This window comes from Aethina tumida, chromosome 1 (genome assembly GCF_024364675.1).
Source record: "Aethina tumida isolate Nest 87 chromosome 1, icAetTumi1.1, whole genome shotgun sequence".
In the NCBI taxonomy this organism is placed as follows: domain Eukaryota; kingdom Metazoa; phylum Arthropoda; class Insecta; order Coleoptera; family Nitidulidae; genus Aethina; species Aethina tumida.
The window spans coordinates 47,648,557-47,667,988 of NC_065435.1; the positions used below are offsets into that span (position 1 = coordinate 47,648,557).

The window sequence follows — 19,432 nt, forward strand, 5'->3', positions numbered from 1 at the left end:
CAATAAATACTCTTCTTTAATTCATAAAAAAATTTAAATAGCTGCGTGGAGAAAATTTTAAGAATATTAATGAGTCACGATGCGTTGCAAAGTGTAATGTAATAATTTTGAATCTAAATTATGAGGTTAATACAATTTAGAAAATACTTGTTTACATTTTTGTTTCTCAATGTTGAAATTCATGATCACGTTTAAATAGAAAATACATAAATAATACTGAAGTCAAAGTTCACATAAAATCAATAGTTAAAATAGAATTTAATGCTTGTTAAATAGGTTCAAAGGTAATTTTTTTTTTTTTTTGGTAACATTTTATTATGAAATTTTATAACGTTAAAACAATATATTTATATTTAATTTTTTTATATATTTAAATGAAGTATTTTATTTTTATATTTAGGTCACATTCAAAAGAAATCGCTGCTTTTAATTAATCAAATCTCCATTAATACAATAAATGCAGTGTAAATTTACTACAAAAAATGTACAAACAATTGTATTGATTTCATAATTGTCAGTCATAATATACCCTACAATTACATAAATTTCCAATGGGAATGGGGTAAAATCCCGGCGTTCCCCACTAAAATCTTCGAGTAGCACGACTGGGTGTGCCCATATAAGAACTACTCACCTCCACATCTCAAGACTTTCTTCAGCGGTTGCAGACAAGTGCAGACTGTGTCAGTGAGTTTACAGGCTACATAGTGATGTGGTAGTGATAATATACTTTCTTCGATGATCTCGTGTTGAACAATTATTTTGGATTATAGTTTACGATGGTAAGTCCTGTCGCAGTTAACAATAGCACAAAATCGAGTCGAGAGAGTTTATCTTCTAATTAATGTGAATGGTTATTAATTATGGAGTATTGTCAGAATTTGTTGGTTTTGTATACGGTGTATTGTTGGGATATTTTTTTTGGGTTAATTCTTATTGTATACAGAGAAATTCAAGCTTTTTGTGTAAATATTATTAAGGCTATATATTAAATACACATTTATTAATATGACAAGTTAACACTAGCTATAATTTATTTAAATGACAAATTAAAATTTAATAGTAAGAAATTTTAAATTTATGATCAGTTTTTAATTATAATAGTTATTTTAATATCCATATTAATTAATTTTAAATTTTTAAATATATATATATTAGAAAAATAATATTTGTGTGACATTAATTTGTAAAAAAATCATTTAGCAAATAACATAATTTTTGAGTACATTCAAATTAAAATAATTAAAAATTATTTCGGTACAATCTCTGAATTACATAAAAATTACTTAAAAAAGCTTAAACTGTAACATAAAAATTAACGCAAATTGTACAGTGGCAAATAATTATTTTATCATTAAATTCACAAGTCTGTGGATTAAAATCGTCAAAATATATTTCGTTGATATAATTTTCAAGAAATTATTTGGCAATTACTGGATTGTCATGTTTAATTATATAAAAATATTAAAGTACATGTAGACCTTATTGTACTTATGAAATTAAGCATAATTATTCACTTTCTTTTAGTATAAAAGTTGCTTTACCGGTTAAAAGAACACAATTACATTTAATATCAGGATATCCGGAGTTGGACAAATGTCACTCAAAAAGATATTGTAAAAGTGAAATTAAAACTAAAACAGTATATATTTAATATGATTAAATCTGTTACATCAAAATTAACTTTCTAAAAATTTCTTCTTTCCTATATTGAGGAAATTACCCTATTCCTTCCTTTTGATAATTTTAAGCCGTTAGTGTGTCAAAATTGAATCACAATTTGGACACTATTGGAATTATCAACCAATAAGCTTTTTCTTCCCCTCCTTCGTACAATCTTTCTCTTTAATTGATAGTTAGATCCGCCTAAACGCAAACAAACCACGCTTAATTAACGGCCAAGTAAAACTGGTACACTTTACTTTTATTTCATAAATAGGATAAATGAATAATTTAATAAATCCATAAAATAATGAAGTGTTTGCCTTGCATTAGTTTCAAGTACGCTAATAACAACGAGCCGAGTTCCTTTCAGAGAACAAACATCAAACGAACCAGTTGACCGTTTCTTTTCTAAACATTTTCTCTCGGTTTTCTGTTACTTTCCATGCTCTGTTTTGTACAATTTTAGAAAACCGTGTGTTTATTTGTCGCATTAGCGGTGAGATTACTTAATTGAAAAACCAGTCGACTTAGCACATTGATCCTCGAATATGGACGATTTTCACATTGTACAAAATGATTGTTACATTACCAATGGGGAAATCATACTAATGGGTACGTATCCGTGTACGACAATCAAGATATGGGTGATATCAATGTCGATATAATTTAATTCGTCTGAATACAGGCACGTCTAAAAGGAATTGTGCTACAACCAAATTTTAAATGGGAACTCAAAATAATTTTCCGCATGTGTTCCAAACATAGATTGATCTATAAACAATGACTGAAATTTTGTAACAGTGAATAATACATTTGAAATAAGTAATGCGTAAACAATGCCTGAGCTAATAGTGTGATATTAAAGTTTCATACGCTATTAACAATGAACGATTTGAACTTTACAATAGTTGCACATTCAGTAATATTTATTATATCGCAACGCTGGCGGATTATGCTAATTGGTAATGAATAATTTGACCTTTAGTTCTTAGTATCCTGAAACACTGATCTACATTCTCTAATTTGTAGCCTTGATACAAAAATTAATCAAAAAATCATGACTAATAATTAATTAGATGAATTATTAGTTTGTTTCTTCCTGTAAATCAAGTAAATGTTAACAACCTGTATGTCTGTAAATTAATTGGGCTAATTTTTCAAGAAACACTAATAATAAGTTTTAATTTAACATTTAATTTAATTCACCATCACCTTCTACTATTTGTAACTAAAATTTATTAAATAAAGGTAAAGCCATTTCAACTTTTGTGCGATTTTCATAGTAGTAACAAATAATGTGCACTATGTGACGCACATAATTTTTATTCAATTGAAATGTTTAATTTATTAAATGTCTACTTGTGGTAAGTATAAAATTAAATCCTAAAACCAGAGAACCTTTTAATGTTAACTCCTTTTTAGTAAAAGTTTATATTACACACCTCAATTTTACATTTTTTATAAGTATTAATTATTAAAAAAATTCAGAACTAATGTTCCTTTAATTACTCTCTTAGTTTCCCTGTTAACTTTTGCAATAATGCTAATATTGGAATTTTAATTTAGCATTTCTTACAACATGCATCGATGCACTTCTTTCATCCCACTAAACCATTTCGCAATAATTTTAAAACTTCAGTGGGCTTAATATGCATTTATAAAACTAGATGTTTATTACATAACAGTACCAAGTGCAACAATCTCTTGAGAAGAATTAATAAAACAGTTGTAAAAGTTAAAAGAACAATAATAAGAGATTAATTTTGTGAGGAAGTTAGATAATAGAGAAATATGACATCCAACCCAGGGAATATTTAATTGCATAACACAAACAATAGGCCATATGCTCAAAGGTGAATGTTAATCTAATTAATTTGTATAACTGTGGAGGATGAAAGTGAAGAAAAGTGTGCTGTCAAAGGCGGTTAAACTCTCAAGTGTTTGGTTAAGGTGTTCTTGTGTTTAGACGGATAATAAAGTTTACTGTTCGTAAATAATAGATTCACATTATTCTTAATATCTAAGACTAGAAAGTCTTCACAAATTGAACATAAACAATGCAACCGTATATCAGATATTTATATATATTTTATAACAAATAAATGTGTGAATTTCTAATAGATTATTAAGCACGTTAATGAACTAAAATGTTTAAATTAAATAAATGCACAATAAAGATAAAATTAATAGATATAAATCGTACACAATAAAGATAAATATATATTATTAATGATAACTTACACTTGGAAATGAATAAATTTAGTAGACTGTGTGCGTTTTTTATCAAATAAAAAAATACATCATCTACATATTGTTCTAAATAAAGTACTTGAACCCTGCACCAATATACAGAGACAAATGTGGTTGCAAGAACGTCAGGCCGAGATCGGCACGAGCGGTTTTCCCTTTTTTAAAAAGGAAGCAAGGTAGTTCCGCCACGGAAAGAAAAAAACAAGTCCGCTTATTAAGTAAAATAGACAAACGAATGATGGCAATGAAAATCCGGGTAGAGATGAAAGTCACTTGCCTGTCAGCAATTTACTCGTCATCGTAATAGGCCACTGTGTCACACGCTCCAAAGACTTCGCACTTTGCGGATATTTTTTTTTTGCACATTTGTTTAATCAATTTATCATCATTTTTCCAATTTGCATGTCAAATAATTGCAAATTTATGCAAAATTTCAATACACGTGCATGTGACCGTTGCACCAATTTATAAATTATTATATCGATGTTTTTTTCCTTGACCGTTGTTTTGACTGTGATGCCCTAATTAATAATGAAATGATAATAATTTTATTTAATTTCCTGTTTTTTCACTTGGTCATTTTGTTTAAAATGTCGTTTTAAAATGTGTATATAGATTGCTTTATTCTATAAATAAACCACGTATCTTGTTTTGTTACAAAATATCCTTGTTATCTTTTATTGTTATAGCTATGAATTATTTTATTAAAAAATGATTTAACGTCAAGTAAGATCAAATATGAGTTAACAAATATTGCGCACACCTATACGTATGAGCATAACCCCATTAAATTATATATTTAGTTAACACATGCACAATACAAAGGTGAATTTAAAAAATGAAACTGAATGGAATAAATTTACTTCACACATTTTTTCAGTATAATTTACCACTAGAAACTCACTTCGTTGTAGTTAAGAAAATAGATCAAATGCATTAAAAAATACTTCATTAATTTATTAATAAACAATGACATATTCTATAAGCTGTCCACTGAAGTGAAAGTGCTACTAAAGAATATTATCGACATCTGTAACATCGATTAATATAATTAACATATTGTCCTAAAAGTAAAATAAGGTGTATTTATTTCCAAGCTTTCAATTTCACTTCTCTAACAGTCATTTGAACCCGTCGTTTATATTTATTATGTTAACACACATATATGTTCAGTTTTACGACTGTTCATTTACATAAACATTCAAAATGAACAGGAATACAACCTTAAACGACTGATGAGAAAGTAAATGTATTTAATGGAGATAAAAAATGGACCATTTTTTACATTCAAATATGAAATTTCCCAAAAAAAAAGTGCGTAAAATCTATGTAAGTCATTCTTTCCTTTGCGTCTGAATATTCTTAATTTAATTAATCTGAAAGTTTAGATTTCCATATATTAGAGTTTTTTTTTTAATTAACAATGTCAATAAGGAGAAATCCACCGTAACTTGACCAAGTTTTGAAATTAATGGTTTGCGAATGTGTTTAATTATAATTATTATTATTATTGAGCTTCAAGACTGTATAATAAATCAAGGAATGAATTTTAAGTAGTTATTAGTTCATAATAAAAAACTTACGTACGTTATAAATAAATTGAGTTGTACCACAGTAAAATTTGGATTGGCTGCGGAAAATATGTAACTGAAATCATTTGTCAAAAAATAAAAAATCCTTTCTGACATGAACTTGCTTTGGCTGGAGTTTTCATATTAGACAATTCATACATGATTCGTACATAGTTGGATAAGTATCTTTGTTCTGTGGTATATATCCTTTGTTTTTAAATTAATAATAAAAACACATGCATGAATATGATTCATTGATATGCAATTAGGAATTGCAACTCTAAAGATAAATCGCTTTCAAAGACATTAAAGCTTTTTTAACGGTTTCAAAGAGAAAGTTGTTCGTTCATACTATCAATGTGCCCCAGATTATAAAATATTTATGGCTAAATGTGGCAATTTATGGAAAATGCAATGATAATTAAAATTCTCGATATGGAATTTAACTAGTGATTGAAATTGTTTAATTTAATTGCTAAAAATTATGATTGTTAATATTAATTAAAATGTAATTTAAAAAACGCTAGAAGACATAGTAATTACTAATGGAAAAATAAAAAATATTAATCGAAATTGTAAATGACACGGTATTTACTACATATCACTGTCGACTTAATCACAATATTCATGGAGTATCCCACATATTTCATCGACAGCATGCAACATAAAAGTTAGCTCATTACTGCGGTCAAGGTAAGGATAATACATAGTTTTAACGTAGAAGAAAGTGTTTTTTACATTTTAAATTGTCAATAAATTACGCGATGGTTCTCATAGTTTGTTTATAGTCTACACTTGATCTTGCATCTGGTATTAACAATGTGTTATGTAAGGAAAACTCGTTAAGCGCCTTATTATGTTTAAAACATAATCATTGTACATTGATGAATACGCAACAATCAAATAATTTTTTATAATTTTTTAAACGCGTTATAAAATTTAATCATTAAAGTTGAACAAAAGTTGTGGTATACTTTGTTAATAAAAATGAGCTTGCAACTATAAATCGAGAGAAAAGTTGACACCTTGTAAATTAGAAGATGTAATTATTATCATTAATTTGTTGCAGATTCTACGAAACTTTTTATGGCTAGTGGCGGCACAAGTAGGATGTTTCCTACTGGTAATTGACGCCCAAAATGCAAGATCATACGACACCAACGACTGGATACCAATTACACCTTCATCAAATGAAAAATCGGTGCTGGCAGAGCAGAAAAAAGCAACTGGCAGAGTCCTCAACCTAGATGCTCCTCCACAGCAAAAATTTTTCCCCGACGAAGATTACAGAAAAAATCGCCAACCTGTTGAACAATTTCTTAGAGAAACCTCTCACTTCCCGAAACACAGGTTGAGCAACAGACACAAACCAAGATACGAAAGACCTTATAAGTTCGAGTCCAACTACCAGCCAAAGCCACAACCTCAAGCTCCACTTCAATATTTCACAAATCAAGAAGTTAAGCCAGCAACTGTGGAACAACCACCGCCGTTAGGTCAACCTCAATTTATTCAGCAACCCCCTCCTTACCAAGCACCCCAATTTATATATCAGCCACAACCACAACCACAGATTAGCAACCTTCCCCAACTGCCTCAACAGCAACAGTTTGCTCAAGCGTTTCCACAAGCTCTTCCCGTAGATCAAAATTACCAGCAGTACGTTGTTCCCATAAATAACACTCTTTACCACACCATAAATCCCAGTTCAATTAATCAAGAATTACTTGGCGCAATTCAAAACACTAAAACCATAGAACCAGTTCCAAAAGTAGAACCAACTACGAAACCCACCGTTGGTGAGGTCGAGAAAGAGACCGTCCAACTTTTGTACGTACCCTTGGAAAATCTCAAAGCCAACCAACCTATTTCGCAAGATTCTCAAAACATATATAGCACCGCCGAAGTTCCCAGACACGAAAAGCAAATTGCAAGTTTCACTACTTATAATCCGTCTCAAAGATTGGCAGCTATAGAAAAAGATTTCATTCAACAAGCCCTCGAAGCCCAAAAATTGCAGGAAGAAATACGCACTGGAAGACCGTATCTCTATCAAACTACTACTACTAAGCCCAAAAAGAGGAAACCTCACCAACCTCCTTTAGCTGTGTACATGAATGGACAACATGAAGCTGAAGTGTCAGAAGTTTTGGACATACTTAAAGATGCTAAGTCAATAGCTGTGCAAGATAACTTTAGACCAGATTCTCCTAAAGTATTTATTGGCCCATCTTCTCTAAATCCTCCAGATGGTTATAGCAAGTTTCCCTTGCCCTATCTGAATAACATTGAAGGTAACAGAATTGAAAGAAAAATAGAACAACTCCCATTCTTCGTAGCACCTTTAAGCTACAAAACTCCAGATGGATATTCTAAGATTCCTTTACCCTCGCCTCACGTTGGGTCTGTAGTAGTTTCTACAAAAGATGATCCTCATGATAAACACCCACCTAACTACCAACAAACATACGGTAACATTAATCAGCTACAAAATATAGAAAAAACGAAAACTGGTCAATTCTTGACCCAGAATGCAAATGTTCAAGATTATAATTTCCAAGCACTAGCTCAGAGACAACCACTAACTAGGCCCAATGAAAATATTCAGTTTATAAATCCAACTACTCCAGAAGAAGTAAAACAAAATTATCAAATACCTGCAAGACCTGACTTACCGAAACTTCCTCCTACTCTGCAAGAACCTGTAAGACAGCTAAAACCTTTAGCTCAGGAGATTGTTAAAGACCAAGTCATCGTACAGCCAAATTCGGGACAAACTATTTACAGGGATCAAAATATTAATTTGGGACCAAACACTCCAACACCACAATATGATGCCCCAGTAAGACCAACAACTCCCCAAATTGCCATTGACGAGTATGGTCAATACCATATTAAGAGTACACTAGCGCCAGAAAGCCTTGATACTAAATATACAATTCCAACAAGAGATCCATTCATTCAAGTAGTTAAAAGTACCACTCCATTACCACTACAGTCGTTCAATTTAAGCGATAAAATCAAATCATCTATTGAAATCACACCATCGGTAGAAATTACACCAAAATCTGTCACGCAAGGAAGTTTAAGAGATCAATTAAACAAAGAGGCCGTTCCCAGTTATGAAGCTTTATCAAATCGACCACCACCAAGTCAAAGTTATAATATAAATCCCTTAGAACTCGCAATTAATCAATATGAACTACAACAAATTAATAGTCAACTACTTGATAAGAATCCTAAGGTTGAACAACCTAGTCAACAAACATCATTGTACTATGATGACTCAGTTTCAGGAAAAACTAGATTTGTGTCTAGCACTCCCAGATATGAGGAAAATTATCAGATAGTAACCACACCACGTACAGAGAAACCTAAAAGAAGGGGCAAGCCCACACACACAAGACAACCACTTAGAACTACTCCAACTTATGACAACACCAAGTTTACTGTTCAAGAAGACTATAACATTAGGCAAAGATCCACTACACCTAAAACAGTAGATATTGACATAACCCCAGAAACGATCTACAAGGAGAGGCAAACCACAACTGAGGCAACTGAAATAGAAAACATTCCGTCTAAAGTGTACAAGCTCAACCCTCAGGTTCAACCTGTGTATACCGAAAATAGGCCACCTATTAACCAACATATTCTAAATCGCGAAGTTCTTGACCAGCATGTGTTAAAATCATATCTATCTTCAGAAGCGAAACCGAAATCTGAGCCAGTAACGGTAAAATACCAAGAAATTGCTACTGAAGTCCCGAGTGTGGAACCTTTAAACGTTCAACAAAACAAAAATGAACCACATAGTCAAATTTTGTCAGGATATATTTCTAATCTTCAAGACCAGTCAGTAAGAGCATTATTAGTGCCAAATTTATTGGTACCAACAACAGAACAACAAAAAGATTTAACATCAACTTTAAAATATGAACTGCCCTCTAGTACAACAACAGAAAGGGAGATAGAATATACTAGTAAAACAACAGAAGACCCACATATAGAAACAACAACTCCATTTAGAAGAACTAGAGGACGTGTTAGAGCAAACACATCTGGAAGGTACACAACATCAGCACCTCCAAGACGAACCGTGAATAGAAGAAGGCCAACTTACTCCAGAACAACTACGGAAAGAACGTCAACAACAACAAGCGAATATAGTACTAGGAGATCCGTTGGTACCAATAAATCTAGATTCCGTACAAGAGGCAGACCTTCTCAAAACTCCCTTTCAGACAGAGCATATTCTTCAACTACAGAAAACGAAATTAAGGCATTTAAGCAACCTGAACTTCAAAGCGGATTCCAGGCTTCCCCATTACAAGGAGAACCTCAATCATATATGCAATTCGAGCATACTATCGATGAACAAAAAATAATAACAGTCAAACCAGATGATGTTAGTGAAGAGACTCCAAGCGCGATAAAAGAGTATCATCAAGTTTATAAACTTCCATCCTCCGCTGAAAATTCACAAAAACCTGTGGTAGATATTAAAATTACACATCCGTTAGACACTAAGGAGTCAGATATAATTATAACACCAAATAAGAATGACGAATATGTTCATTTTACAAGCAATGTTCAATCAGGTGAGACTGGCAACAGGCATCGTTATTCTGAGGAAGTAACCACGCAACGTAGCAATATAAGAGTCAGAGGTAGAACTAGAGCCAAATCTAGATTCCCTTCGACTACTGCAAGGACAACATCTACCACTACAACTCAAAAATCGGAGGAACCTCAAGAGTTTTATGGTTTTTTCAGAGCTCCAGACTTTAGTAAACCGAAATTGCCAGAACAAGAAGTAATTCAGACTACTGAAGTACCTGTTCAATATTATTCTTCCTCGTATGTAAGTTCACCTAAGCCCAAAATTGTTTACAATGAACCAAAAATAACTTATGAAGAGCAAACAGGATTATATAATCAGCCCAAAACAGTTTATAATGAGGAATTTGTAGCTAATGGTTACTCAACAGAAAGAAGCGAACTATCAAGTCCTTCCGTTCATTTTATTGGTGAGATTAGACCAAAATACTACTCCACCGCTCAATACGAAGAAAGTAAGATTTCGATTGCAACAGCGGAACAAGATCCGACAACTACAGAAACTCAAACATCAACGAAGCGTGTCCTAACTACCGGTTCTGAAGAAAATTTGAATAGATACAATGAGGTAAACCATAGAAATGATCAAACTACAAGAAGAACTAGAATTAGGAGCAGAGGTAAAGTGCATTATCGAGCTCCTGAAAAGTTAAAACCTACTACCGACGAAGCTGACGTAGAAGGTGGAAACTACCCAGCATCATTCTTTAGAAATAAAGAAACATCAACTGCACCCAGTTTTCAAATCACTGTAGATCCCTTACAAGAAGAAGAGACTGAAGACGATCAATCACCACATTCGTCAATTTATAGTCCCAAGTTTGTGCCTAAACCATCCGAGGAATGGGTAGAAGCATCAGCCGTTCCTTTCTACAACGAATTGCCCAGCAATGATAAACCTGAACCCGTTTCAGAAAATACAGAAGCACCATTTGCCTTGCCAATAGTTGCAAGTACAGAAGCCGCCACTGATGAACCAATTACAAATGTATTCAATGAAACAACTAAAGAAATGTCGGATATTTTAACGCAAATTAACGATATGGTAAAAACAGAAGAGGAGCCAACAACCACTCAAGGGCCAACAGAAGTTAAACCGACAAAGAAAAAAGGTCGTAGGCGTGGAGTTTGGAAATTAGTTAGACATCGTCCGGTAGATCAATTTGAAATAGCCGAATCCCAAAATTACGAGTCTGTATTGAACAATTTTGATGTTATCAAAAAAGTTAACTACAGAAATCAGTACTATGAGCCTGAAACTAGACAAGTGTTTACTAAAGCAACTGAAGAGCCTGTAGATATTGTACCTACAACTGATACTCCACCTGAAAATGAAGTAGAAGAAGAAATTACTACTTTTGCACCACCAACCACTACATCTGAAAACAGCATTTTTGACACCTTATATGATATGTTTGGTATGCAAACTGGAGAAGAGGAAACTACGACAACAACAACAACTACAACCACTGAAACGCCTACTGAGCCTGCAGAAATTATAACAACACCTACCACCATATCACCAACCTTTCCCCAAGAAATTACAGAGGAAACTTTTACAACTACAACAGAAAAATATAATTCCACCAGTGAAATAGATAAAGACATTCCTAATACAACTTCATTACCTGATTATGAGGAACCGGCTGAAACTACAAGACCCGAAGTAACAAAGAATCCATATGAAGTTGAACCATGGGAAATGAAGCAAGTTAAAACTTCCACCTCCACTGAGGTGTCGCATGAGACAGAAATTTGCTACAAAGGTAGATGTGTCAAATCACTAGATAGAAAAACGAGATCATGAACGTGATTAACGTAAAAAAAATAATGTTAGTGTAAATAATGGATATGAAATGAACTATTATGTGATGAGTGAATGTACAATTATTTTGATTGAATGTATGAATATAAAAGAATAATTATTTTAAATTAGTATATTTATGTTCTGTTGTTAAGTAATATTTATTATTTTTTGTAACGTACTCTAAATTAAAATAAAAATGTATATATTTATCTGTGTTTTTTTATTTTACATTTTTAACAGTAAATCCTTGGTAAATAATGGTCATAATTAGACCGATCAGTGTGTCTGATCTAGATAAGAGCTAATTACTATGTGATTCAGTTAAAATTAAGATAAGATAAGGAAAATAACAATCTGAAATTATATATGCAATGAATTCCAATAGCATTGTGATGCAAAATATGACTCTCGAGACGATTGTTTTGAATAGAAAACAAAGACAATTTCAAAAATAAAAAATAATGAATAATTAATTTATAGGGAACTGAATAATTAATTTTTAAAGAATCTTAAACTCCACACGTGCATTAGTGATTTGTATGTTCAAAGTAAAATTAAAAATTCAACATAATTTAGTTCATAATTCATGTTTGATAAATTTGAATTGGATTTTACATGCAACGAAAACAATAAATTTCCTATTGCATAGAATGCATTTAAATTGAGCAAATTAGGTATTATTAAAAAGGGCTATATAAACTATAACGTAGTGATTAAATGTGTAGTTTTCAAAATGTACGCGAAATCTGTTATAATATTGCTATTCATAAGTGTTATTTATGCCAAATTAGAATTAGAGGTAAATTGTGATAAAATTCTTTTATTAATTGAAATGAAAATGTCTACAAATTATGTTATTGTTTTGCAATAAACATTTTTTGATATTTCTTTATTTATTAACACACAATTAAATAAACGTTTAATATTAAATACTTATTTTTTAAAAATAATTAATATTTTTATTAAACGTATACGTAGATGCGTATTTCTCTTAATTAATTAGTATAATTTTAGTCCCTTCCGGATAAAACTAAAGATTATATTGTTAATCTACGTGATACATGCACTGATGAATCTGGAGTTGAATCTGGTATGTATATTTATTTATTAATTTAAAAAAAATTTAATATATTAAACTATGTTGAGGAATTTAATTCAATTATTATTCTAGCACTAATAGATGCAGCCAAACAGGGTCAAATCAGTGATGACGAAAATTTGAAGGTAATTTTTTTAATAACTAAAAAAAAAACAAAAACAAAACCGTGTTTACTTTTAGTGTTATGCTAAATGTGTTTTGACCGAAAGTTCCCTTGTAAGTAATATACTAGTTATTTAAAATAAACGCTCAATGGTATTAAATGAAGAATTCTTAATATATACAGATGGATGATAAGGGACAAATAAATACAACAGTTTTGGACGACCTTCTTCCGGAAGATGTGAGAATGAATGTAAAAGCAACTTTAGAATCATGTGGATTATTGGCAGGTACATAGAATAAAAAATTGTATGTATTTAATGACATATTACTTAAATATATATTTTTTATAGATCAAGATGATTTATGTGAAAGAGCTCACAATATATCTAAATGTTCCTTTAGAGAGGTAATAAATTTAACTTATTTTTATCAATAAAATGTTTATTTCTATTTTTCAGCAACTTGTATACATTTAAAACGATAATCCACATTATCATAATTAGTATATTAAAGTAGTGATGCATTAAACAATAGTATTTATTTTTTAACCATTCGCCTTCAATTAATAAATTTGGTACTGTCATCATAAATTAGTTAAAATTTTCTAACCTTGTAACGTTCAAAATTAACCGTAAAAATGTGAGAAAATAATCACGACAGTGGTTATCCAGCTAATGAAATATATCTCATTACATCCAATTTGTGGGTATAAGGATAATTGTTTTACAATTGCTGGAAGCCATATAACAAACAAACGAACACACAATCCGTGAAGATAATTTGCAGAAGTTTAATAACGATTTTAATTCACAAATAATTACACCGGTTAATAGGAATAATTGCATAACGAACTACATAAATATAAAAGTAAAGTGTTGCACAGTATCATTTGTGTGAAGTGATCATCAGAATTCAAAAATGACCATGTTCAACAAATTTTATTTCTTGTGCGTTTGTGTTATTGGTGCGTTAGCCAAAATAGATTATAAGGTAAGTACTTCAATTCGGTTTATAAAGTAATATAAATTTGAATAAACATTTGGTTAGCATACAATACAATTTTTTGAAATGCAATATTTGTGGCAAATTAATATTGTTGTAATATTTTAGACATTTCCTGAAAGTACTCAGGATTTGATGAAAACCCTACATGACACTTGTTTAAAAGAGGTTGGAGTTAGTGAAGGTAAATTACTTGTTCTATTCCCAGGATCATTATTAGTAACACATTTATTTTTACAGAACTTATTGCTAAAGCCATCGATGGTGATTTAGTCGAGGATGACAAACTAAAAGTATGCATACATATTTTACATTCTTTAAAAAATATATAACTGAAATTTGTTACATTTCAGTGCTATTCCAAATGTCTAATGGTTGAAGCGGGTGTGGTAAGTTGTTTTAATTTTATTGGAATAAAATTTATTATATTATATTTAGATGGATGAGAAAACAGGAGATATCAGTGTTGCTATTATTGAAGAAATACTTCCGGAAAACTTAAGGGAATCATATAAAGAAAATTTACAAAGATGTGCAGAAAAATCTGGTAAATTGATATTGATACTCTTTTAAGCAGTTTCCAAAAAAATTTATCAATTTCAGATAATGATGATCTGTGCGAGAAAGCCTTCGACATGTTTAAATGTAACCACGATTTGAATCCAGAGGTAAAGTATATTTTAGGCTGCTGGAGTACTCACAATTAATGATTTTTCTATTTTTCAGAATTTTATTTTTATGTGAGGAACTAACATACTTATTAATCACCTAATGTCCAAATGTTGTTATTGTTATTTTAATTAATAAATGTGCATTATTTATTTATGCGTATTTTTTGCAAATCATATTATTTTTATTAATAAACAGAGCTGACACTATTTGAAATTATTAATACTTTTTGTGAACCATAGGTGTTGTAATTATGTATACTATATACACAATAAGATTTTCATTTATTTCAAACGATTACGAATTACCATTTCATGAATTTTGTTTTCACTTTAATGTTATCGTTAGATAGAAAATGGAAAATAAATAACTAATGATTACAAATAATAACAGGAAATAAAAGATATCTGTATAATATAAATATGTGTTTTGAATATAGTACAATACAAATTTGAGTTTACTCCAAAATAAGGATGTCAGAAAGTCAAAAAGTAGCCGTGGTAAGTTTACTGATTATATTATTTGAAGTGACACTGTTTTGAATAAATTTATTTCATGTTGTATTCTGTAAGGTCACTGGTGCCAATAAAGGAATAGGCTATGAAATTGTAAAAGGCCTATGCAAAAAGTTTAATGGAGTGGTATATTTAACGGCGAGAAATGCAGCTAAAGGGGAATCAGCAGTCCAACAATTAAAACTAGAGGGACTAAATCCAAAATTTCATCAACTGGACATAACAAGTCAGGATAGTGTGGACACTTTTAAAGAATACATAAAAACAACATACGGAGGTCTAGATCTTCTAGTAAACAATGCTGCAATATGTTATTTGGTATAAATATTATTCAAATAAAGTATGAAATTCTAAAATATAGTTTTTCAGAAAACTGCCACTGAACCTTTTGGAGAACAAGCTGAAAATACTTTCGCAGTAAATTACTTCGGAACGTTGAGATTGTGCGATGCTTTATTCCCACTGCTTAGAAACAACGCCAAGGTTGTGAATGTGTCTAGTTCAGCTGGTCATTTAACAAGGATTCCTTCCGACAGAAGAAAAGCTGATTTAGGAGACCCAACGCTTACAGTGGAAAAATTAAATGCCTTAGTCAAACAATTTCTGAAGTAAGTAAAATGATCTAAAAGAAATGATGAATCAATTAATAAAATTTAGGGATGCCAAAAATGGTAAGAATGTAGAAGAAGGATGGGGCAACAATTCCTACGCTGTATCCAAAGTTTCCTTGACGGCTTTAACCTTTATCCAACAACGTAGTTTCAACAGTGAGGTTCCCAACCGTAACATATCTGTAAATGCAGTTCATCCAGGATATATTAACACCGATATAAATGGTCATCACGGTCCTCATTCGGCAAGCAAGGGAGCTGAAGCTCCGCTTTTCGTGGCTCTTGAGGCAGATTTTAAGGGAAAATATGTGTGGTCCGATTCCAAAGTTTTGGACTGGTACTCCAAAACTGCCCCAAGAAATGTTTAAAATTATAAAATGAAATGAATGTTATTAATAAAGTTTTAATCTATTTAAATTGGAGTATTATTAACATCAAATACATTCAGACGGCTTGTTAGGAGTTATCAAAACGTTTGCTTAATTCAGATTATGTCAGTTTATCAAGCTTCAGAATGTTTATGTCCTAGAAGTTTTGAGGAATAAGAATCAGCATATAAATACATATGTATTAACTAACAATGGTATTTATGCCTTATCTTATGTCCTATTAAGATAAGTTTGTTATCAGGCATATGATAACATCGGCTTTTTGTTTTTATCTCTAATAAATTTGCTGTGTAGTTGATCTAATTGAAGTGTTAGTAGAGATGGGCACTAGCAGCAGTGTCTTGGATAAGTCTCTCCTTGATGAGTATAGTGCTCTTACATATTTAACGAAATCTGAAATTATTCGGTAAATATAAGCACATTATTAATATTTCATATCAGTAAGTTAATCGTACCCCAATAAAATGAGCACATTTTTTAGTCTGTATAAATTCGTTTGTAAAGGAAATAACAGTAATGTAAATGATATATGTCTTACTAAAGAAGATGTTGATAAAATTTTTCCCCAATTAAAGGTACACATTTGCCATATAAATTCATTATGTATCTTAACTACATACATATATTTTAGGTGAATCCCTTCAGAGATCGAATATTTAAAGTTTTTGCAGACAATGAAAATAGCATGTCATTTGAGAATATTTTGGACCTTTGCTCTGTGATGTCTGAGAACTGTCCAGAAAAAGTCAAAGCTGCATGGGGTTTTAAAATATTTGGTAAGAATTAAGTTTGAATAATAATTTAGATAAGATTAAAATTGTTGGTAAAAAATAATTGACTCTGAGTACCCTAAATATTATTCCCTCTCTTCATAATATTATTTACTTTAATTTCCATAAATAACAGATTTTGATGAGGATAATGAAATTGGTAAAGATGATCTGAAGAACATAATACATTTATTAACAACTCAGACCAATTCCAGTGGTCATCAGGGTTTATCTGATAGCGAAATGGAAAGAATTATAAAAACTGTAAGTATTCGTATTCATTAATTTGAAAAAACATTTCGTTCTTATTACAAATTTTCACTATTTCTAAGTTCAAATTAAAAAAAGATATCAACGACTTCCGTCAGTAAAACAATTACTATTAATTTTAATAAGATTGTTATTTAGATTATGTTGCAATAATTATAAACTATAACCTTATTATTTGTTTCAGTTGATTGAAGGTATGGATTTGGAAGAGAACGATTACATTGGACAAATTGAATTTACTCACGCACTGGGAAAATTAACTGATTTTGCTAGTTCTTTTACATTTAGATTTTAACTTTCTTATGTTATATTTAAGATATTCCTAAATATAGTTTCACGTACAGATAAAATTTTCATACGAATTTATTATGTTTTCAATAAAATTTGTATAATTTTAGACTTTTATTTTTATTTTAAAGGGTTGAAAATTACTAAATTTAACATTTTATTTCTTATGGCTAATGTCACTCTCAGGGTTGAAAATTCCTGTAAGAGCTTTCTCTGGATATAAAGGACTTCTGCGAGTTCTACCTAAGGTAAGTGGTAGCACTGTTGGTTTCTTGTATTCAACATACATTGTAGGATATTTCAAGTAAGTGCTAAAATATTGTAATATTCAGATAATGAATGTAAGGAGCATAAATTCCTAAATTACCTAGACAGATCCTGAGGACATTGGTATTTGTAGACTGGAGGTTTGAAGAAGTCCATCGGTTTAAGTATTTTCGAGTGATCCATGTATGTATCTCTGTGCATTTGAGAAGCCTAAACGAAGTATGTATATTTGGTGTAATAAACTCTAGAAAGAAGGTATTGAAATCATCATAAAACAATCTTTACCATGAAGAAATTATCCACTTCCATTTGTCTTCCTTTATCTAACATACTAAATTGTGGCATTGGCAGTTTTAGGAACTCGGGATTTCTTGTACGCCTAGGAGGTGGTGTATATTCTGTATCTACCATACCCCATTCATAACGAGGTGTCTAAATAGATAAAACATAATAAAATAATTTATTATTCACTAAACTTTATATCTATTTTTAAACTAGGTTTAAATTCTGATCGACTCAACTGAAACCGAAGTATGCGGAGCCGGAATTTGAACCTAGAAGTTTAAACCGCGATTCAAAAACCAGTCCTATGTTTATTATTTTTTATTCAATGCCATTTATATATGATAAAATAACATAATTGTATAATTAACACGATAGAATCTTACCATTATTTTAGAATAATTTTCATTTCTATATGTTTGGAAATATTCACTCCTTGATGTTATCTTTGAAAATTCATATGGTGGTGCACTCATATATTCTGGCGCCTGTGTTCGACAGAACGTTGTTATTCCTGATCCCGCAACCATATTTGTAAATGTTAAAGAACTTGAATTTAAAATTGAAACTGAAATATTAATTGATTATATTACTAAAAATTTTATGCCAGATGCCAAAATATATGTCACTTAATCATTGTTATTTTATGTGTTCCATATTAAACTGTAACAATCAATTTTTAAATTTTAAAATTTTATTAACAATTTTTTATTTAAAGAAGGAAATTATTAATATTAACTGGAAACTCAGAAAATAATGATAATAATAATATTATGATAACGTTGATGATATTTATTTCGATAAGACTGATTCATAAGATCTGTCTGTTTTATTAAGCATAATATTAATAAAAAACAAAATGTTCTAGATTTAAAATAAGTTAAAGACAAAGAAAAGCATATGTTTTTAATTAATAGTAATAATTATTGATTTTCTAGGATAAATCAAAAGGAATCTACAGTGTTCTATAATTTATTTGGTTAATATTTTTAATTAATGTCTCACTTAAGAAAAATAAGTCATTATTTTAAACCAACACTAAATTATTCTACAATTATAAATTGAAATATTAATACGTAAAATTGTATATAGCCTATTTTATGTACACCTACTTATTTAAATTTCCCGCTTATTGCATGTTGTTATCATGACGTTTACGCAAAGTTATTTTAGGAATTTCGTGCTATTTGTGAGAACTGGAAGTAAATAAGTGTTTGAATTCTATAGGTTACAACTTTAACTAAAAATGCAC

The 19,432-nt window shown here is 30.5% G+C and overlaps 6 protein-coding genes across 7 annotated transcripts; 5 read left to right on the plus strand and 1 right to left on the minus strand.

The window, feature by feature from the left end:
• The first annotated feature begins 729 nt into the window (after positions 1 to 729).
• Positions 730 to 12,197, plus strand: LOC126264297 (uncharacterized). The gene is made up of 2 exons (XM_049961568.1): positions 730 to 782; positions 6,556 to 12,197. Exons 1-2 carry the CDS (start codon positions 780 to 782, stop codon positions 11,911 to 11,913), a joined length of 5,361 nt encoding a protein of 1,786 aa, XP_049817525.1. The 5' UTR covers positions 730 to 779; the 3' UTR covers positions 11,914 to 12,197.
• Positions 12,198 to 12,618: 421 nt separating this feature from the next.
• LOC109597600 (general odorant-binding protein 83a-like) lies at positions 12,619 to 13,648 on the plus strand. Its single transcript, XM_020013340.2, has 7 exons — positions 12,619 to 12,712; positions 12,928 to 13,003; positions 13,085 to 13,137; positions 13,193 to 13,228; positions 13,299 to 13,404; positions 13,468 to 13,523; positions 13,576 to 13,648. The coding sequence occupies exons 1-7, from the start codon at positions 12,647 to 12,649 to the stop codon at positions 13,591 to 13,593; spliced, it is 411 nt and encodes a 136-aa protein (XP_019868899.1). The 5' UTR covers positions 12,619 to 12,646; the 3' UTR covers positions 13,594 to 13,648.
• Positions 13,649 to 13,973: 325 nt separating this feature from the next.
• Positions 13,974 to 14,940, plus strand: LOC109597594 (general odorant-binding protein 83a-like). Its single transcript, XM_020013333.2, has 7 exons — positions 13,974 to 14,107; positions 14,228 to 14,303; positions 14,360 to 14,412; positions 14,473 to 14,508; positions 14,558 to 14,666; positions 14,723 to 14,787; positions 14,846 to 14,940. The coding sequence occupies exons 1-7, from the start codon at positions 14,036 to 14,038 to the stop codon at positions 14,861 to 14,863; spliced, it is 429 nt and encodes a 142-aa protein (XP_019868892.1). The 5' UTR covers positions 13,974 to 14,035; the 3' UTR covers positions 14,864 to 14,940.
• A 62-nt stretch (positions 14,941 to 15,002) lies between these two features.
• Positions 15,003 to 16,325, plus strand: LOC109597585 (carbonyl reductase [NADPH] 1). The gene is made up of 4 exons (XM_049961471.1): positions 15,003 to 15,288; positions 15,361 to 15,621; positions 15,673 to 15,911; positions 15,961 to 16,325. The coding sequence occupies exons 1-4, from the start codon at positions 15,262 to 15,264 to the stop codon at positions 16,280 to 16,282; spliced, it is 849 nt and encodes a 282-aa protein (XP_049817428.1). The 5' UTR covers positions 15,003 to 15,261; the 3' UTR covers positions 16,283 to 16,325.
• A 248-nt stretch (positions 16,326 to 16,573) lies between these two features.
• LOC109597605 (calcium and integrin-binding protein 1) lies at positions 16,574 to 17,740 on the plus strand. Its single transcript, XM_020013351.2, has 5 exons — positions 16,574 to 16,709; positions 16,785 to 16,878; positions 16,935 to 17,079; positions 17,210 to 17,337; positions 17,528 to 17,740. Exons 1-5 carry the CDS (start codon positions 16,624 to 16,626, stop codon positions 17,636 to 17,638), a joined length of 564 nt encoding a protein of 187 aa, XP_019868910.1. The 5' UTR covers positions 16,574 to 16,623; the 3' UTR covers positions 17,639 to 17,740.
• On the minus strand, positions 17,727 to 19,430 carry LOC109597606 (uncharacterized). 2 transcript variants are annotated; one of them, XM_020013352.2, is made up of 4 exons: positions 19,293 to 19,430; positions 18,184 to 18,330; positions 17,999 to 18,108; positions 17,727 to 17,942 (listed from the first exon to the last, which is right to left on the minus strand). In XM_020013352.2, exons 2-4 carry the CDS (start codon positions 18,307 to 18,309, stop codon positions 17,789 to 17,791), a joined length of 390 nt encoding a protein of 129 aa, XP_019868911.2. In that variant the 5' UTR covers positions 18,310 to 18,330; positions 19,293 to 19,430; the 3' UTR covers positions 17,727 to 17,788. The 2 variants fall into 2 exon arrangements, with proteins under 2 accessions (XP_019868911.2, XP_049826561.1); XM_049970604.1 differs by lacking the exon at positions 19,293 to 19,430 and adding an exon at positions 18,567 to 18,797.
• Positions 19,431 to 19,432: the final 2 nt, after the last annotated feature.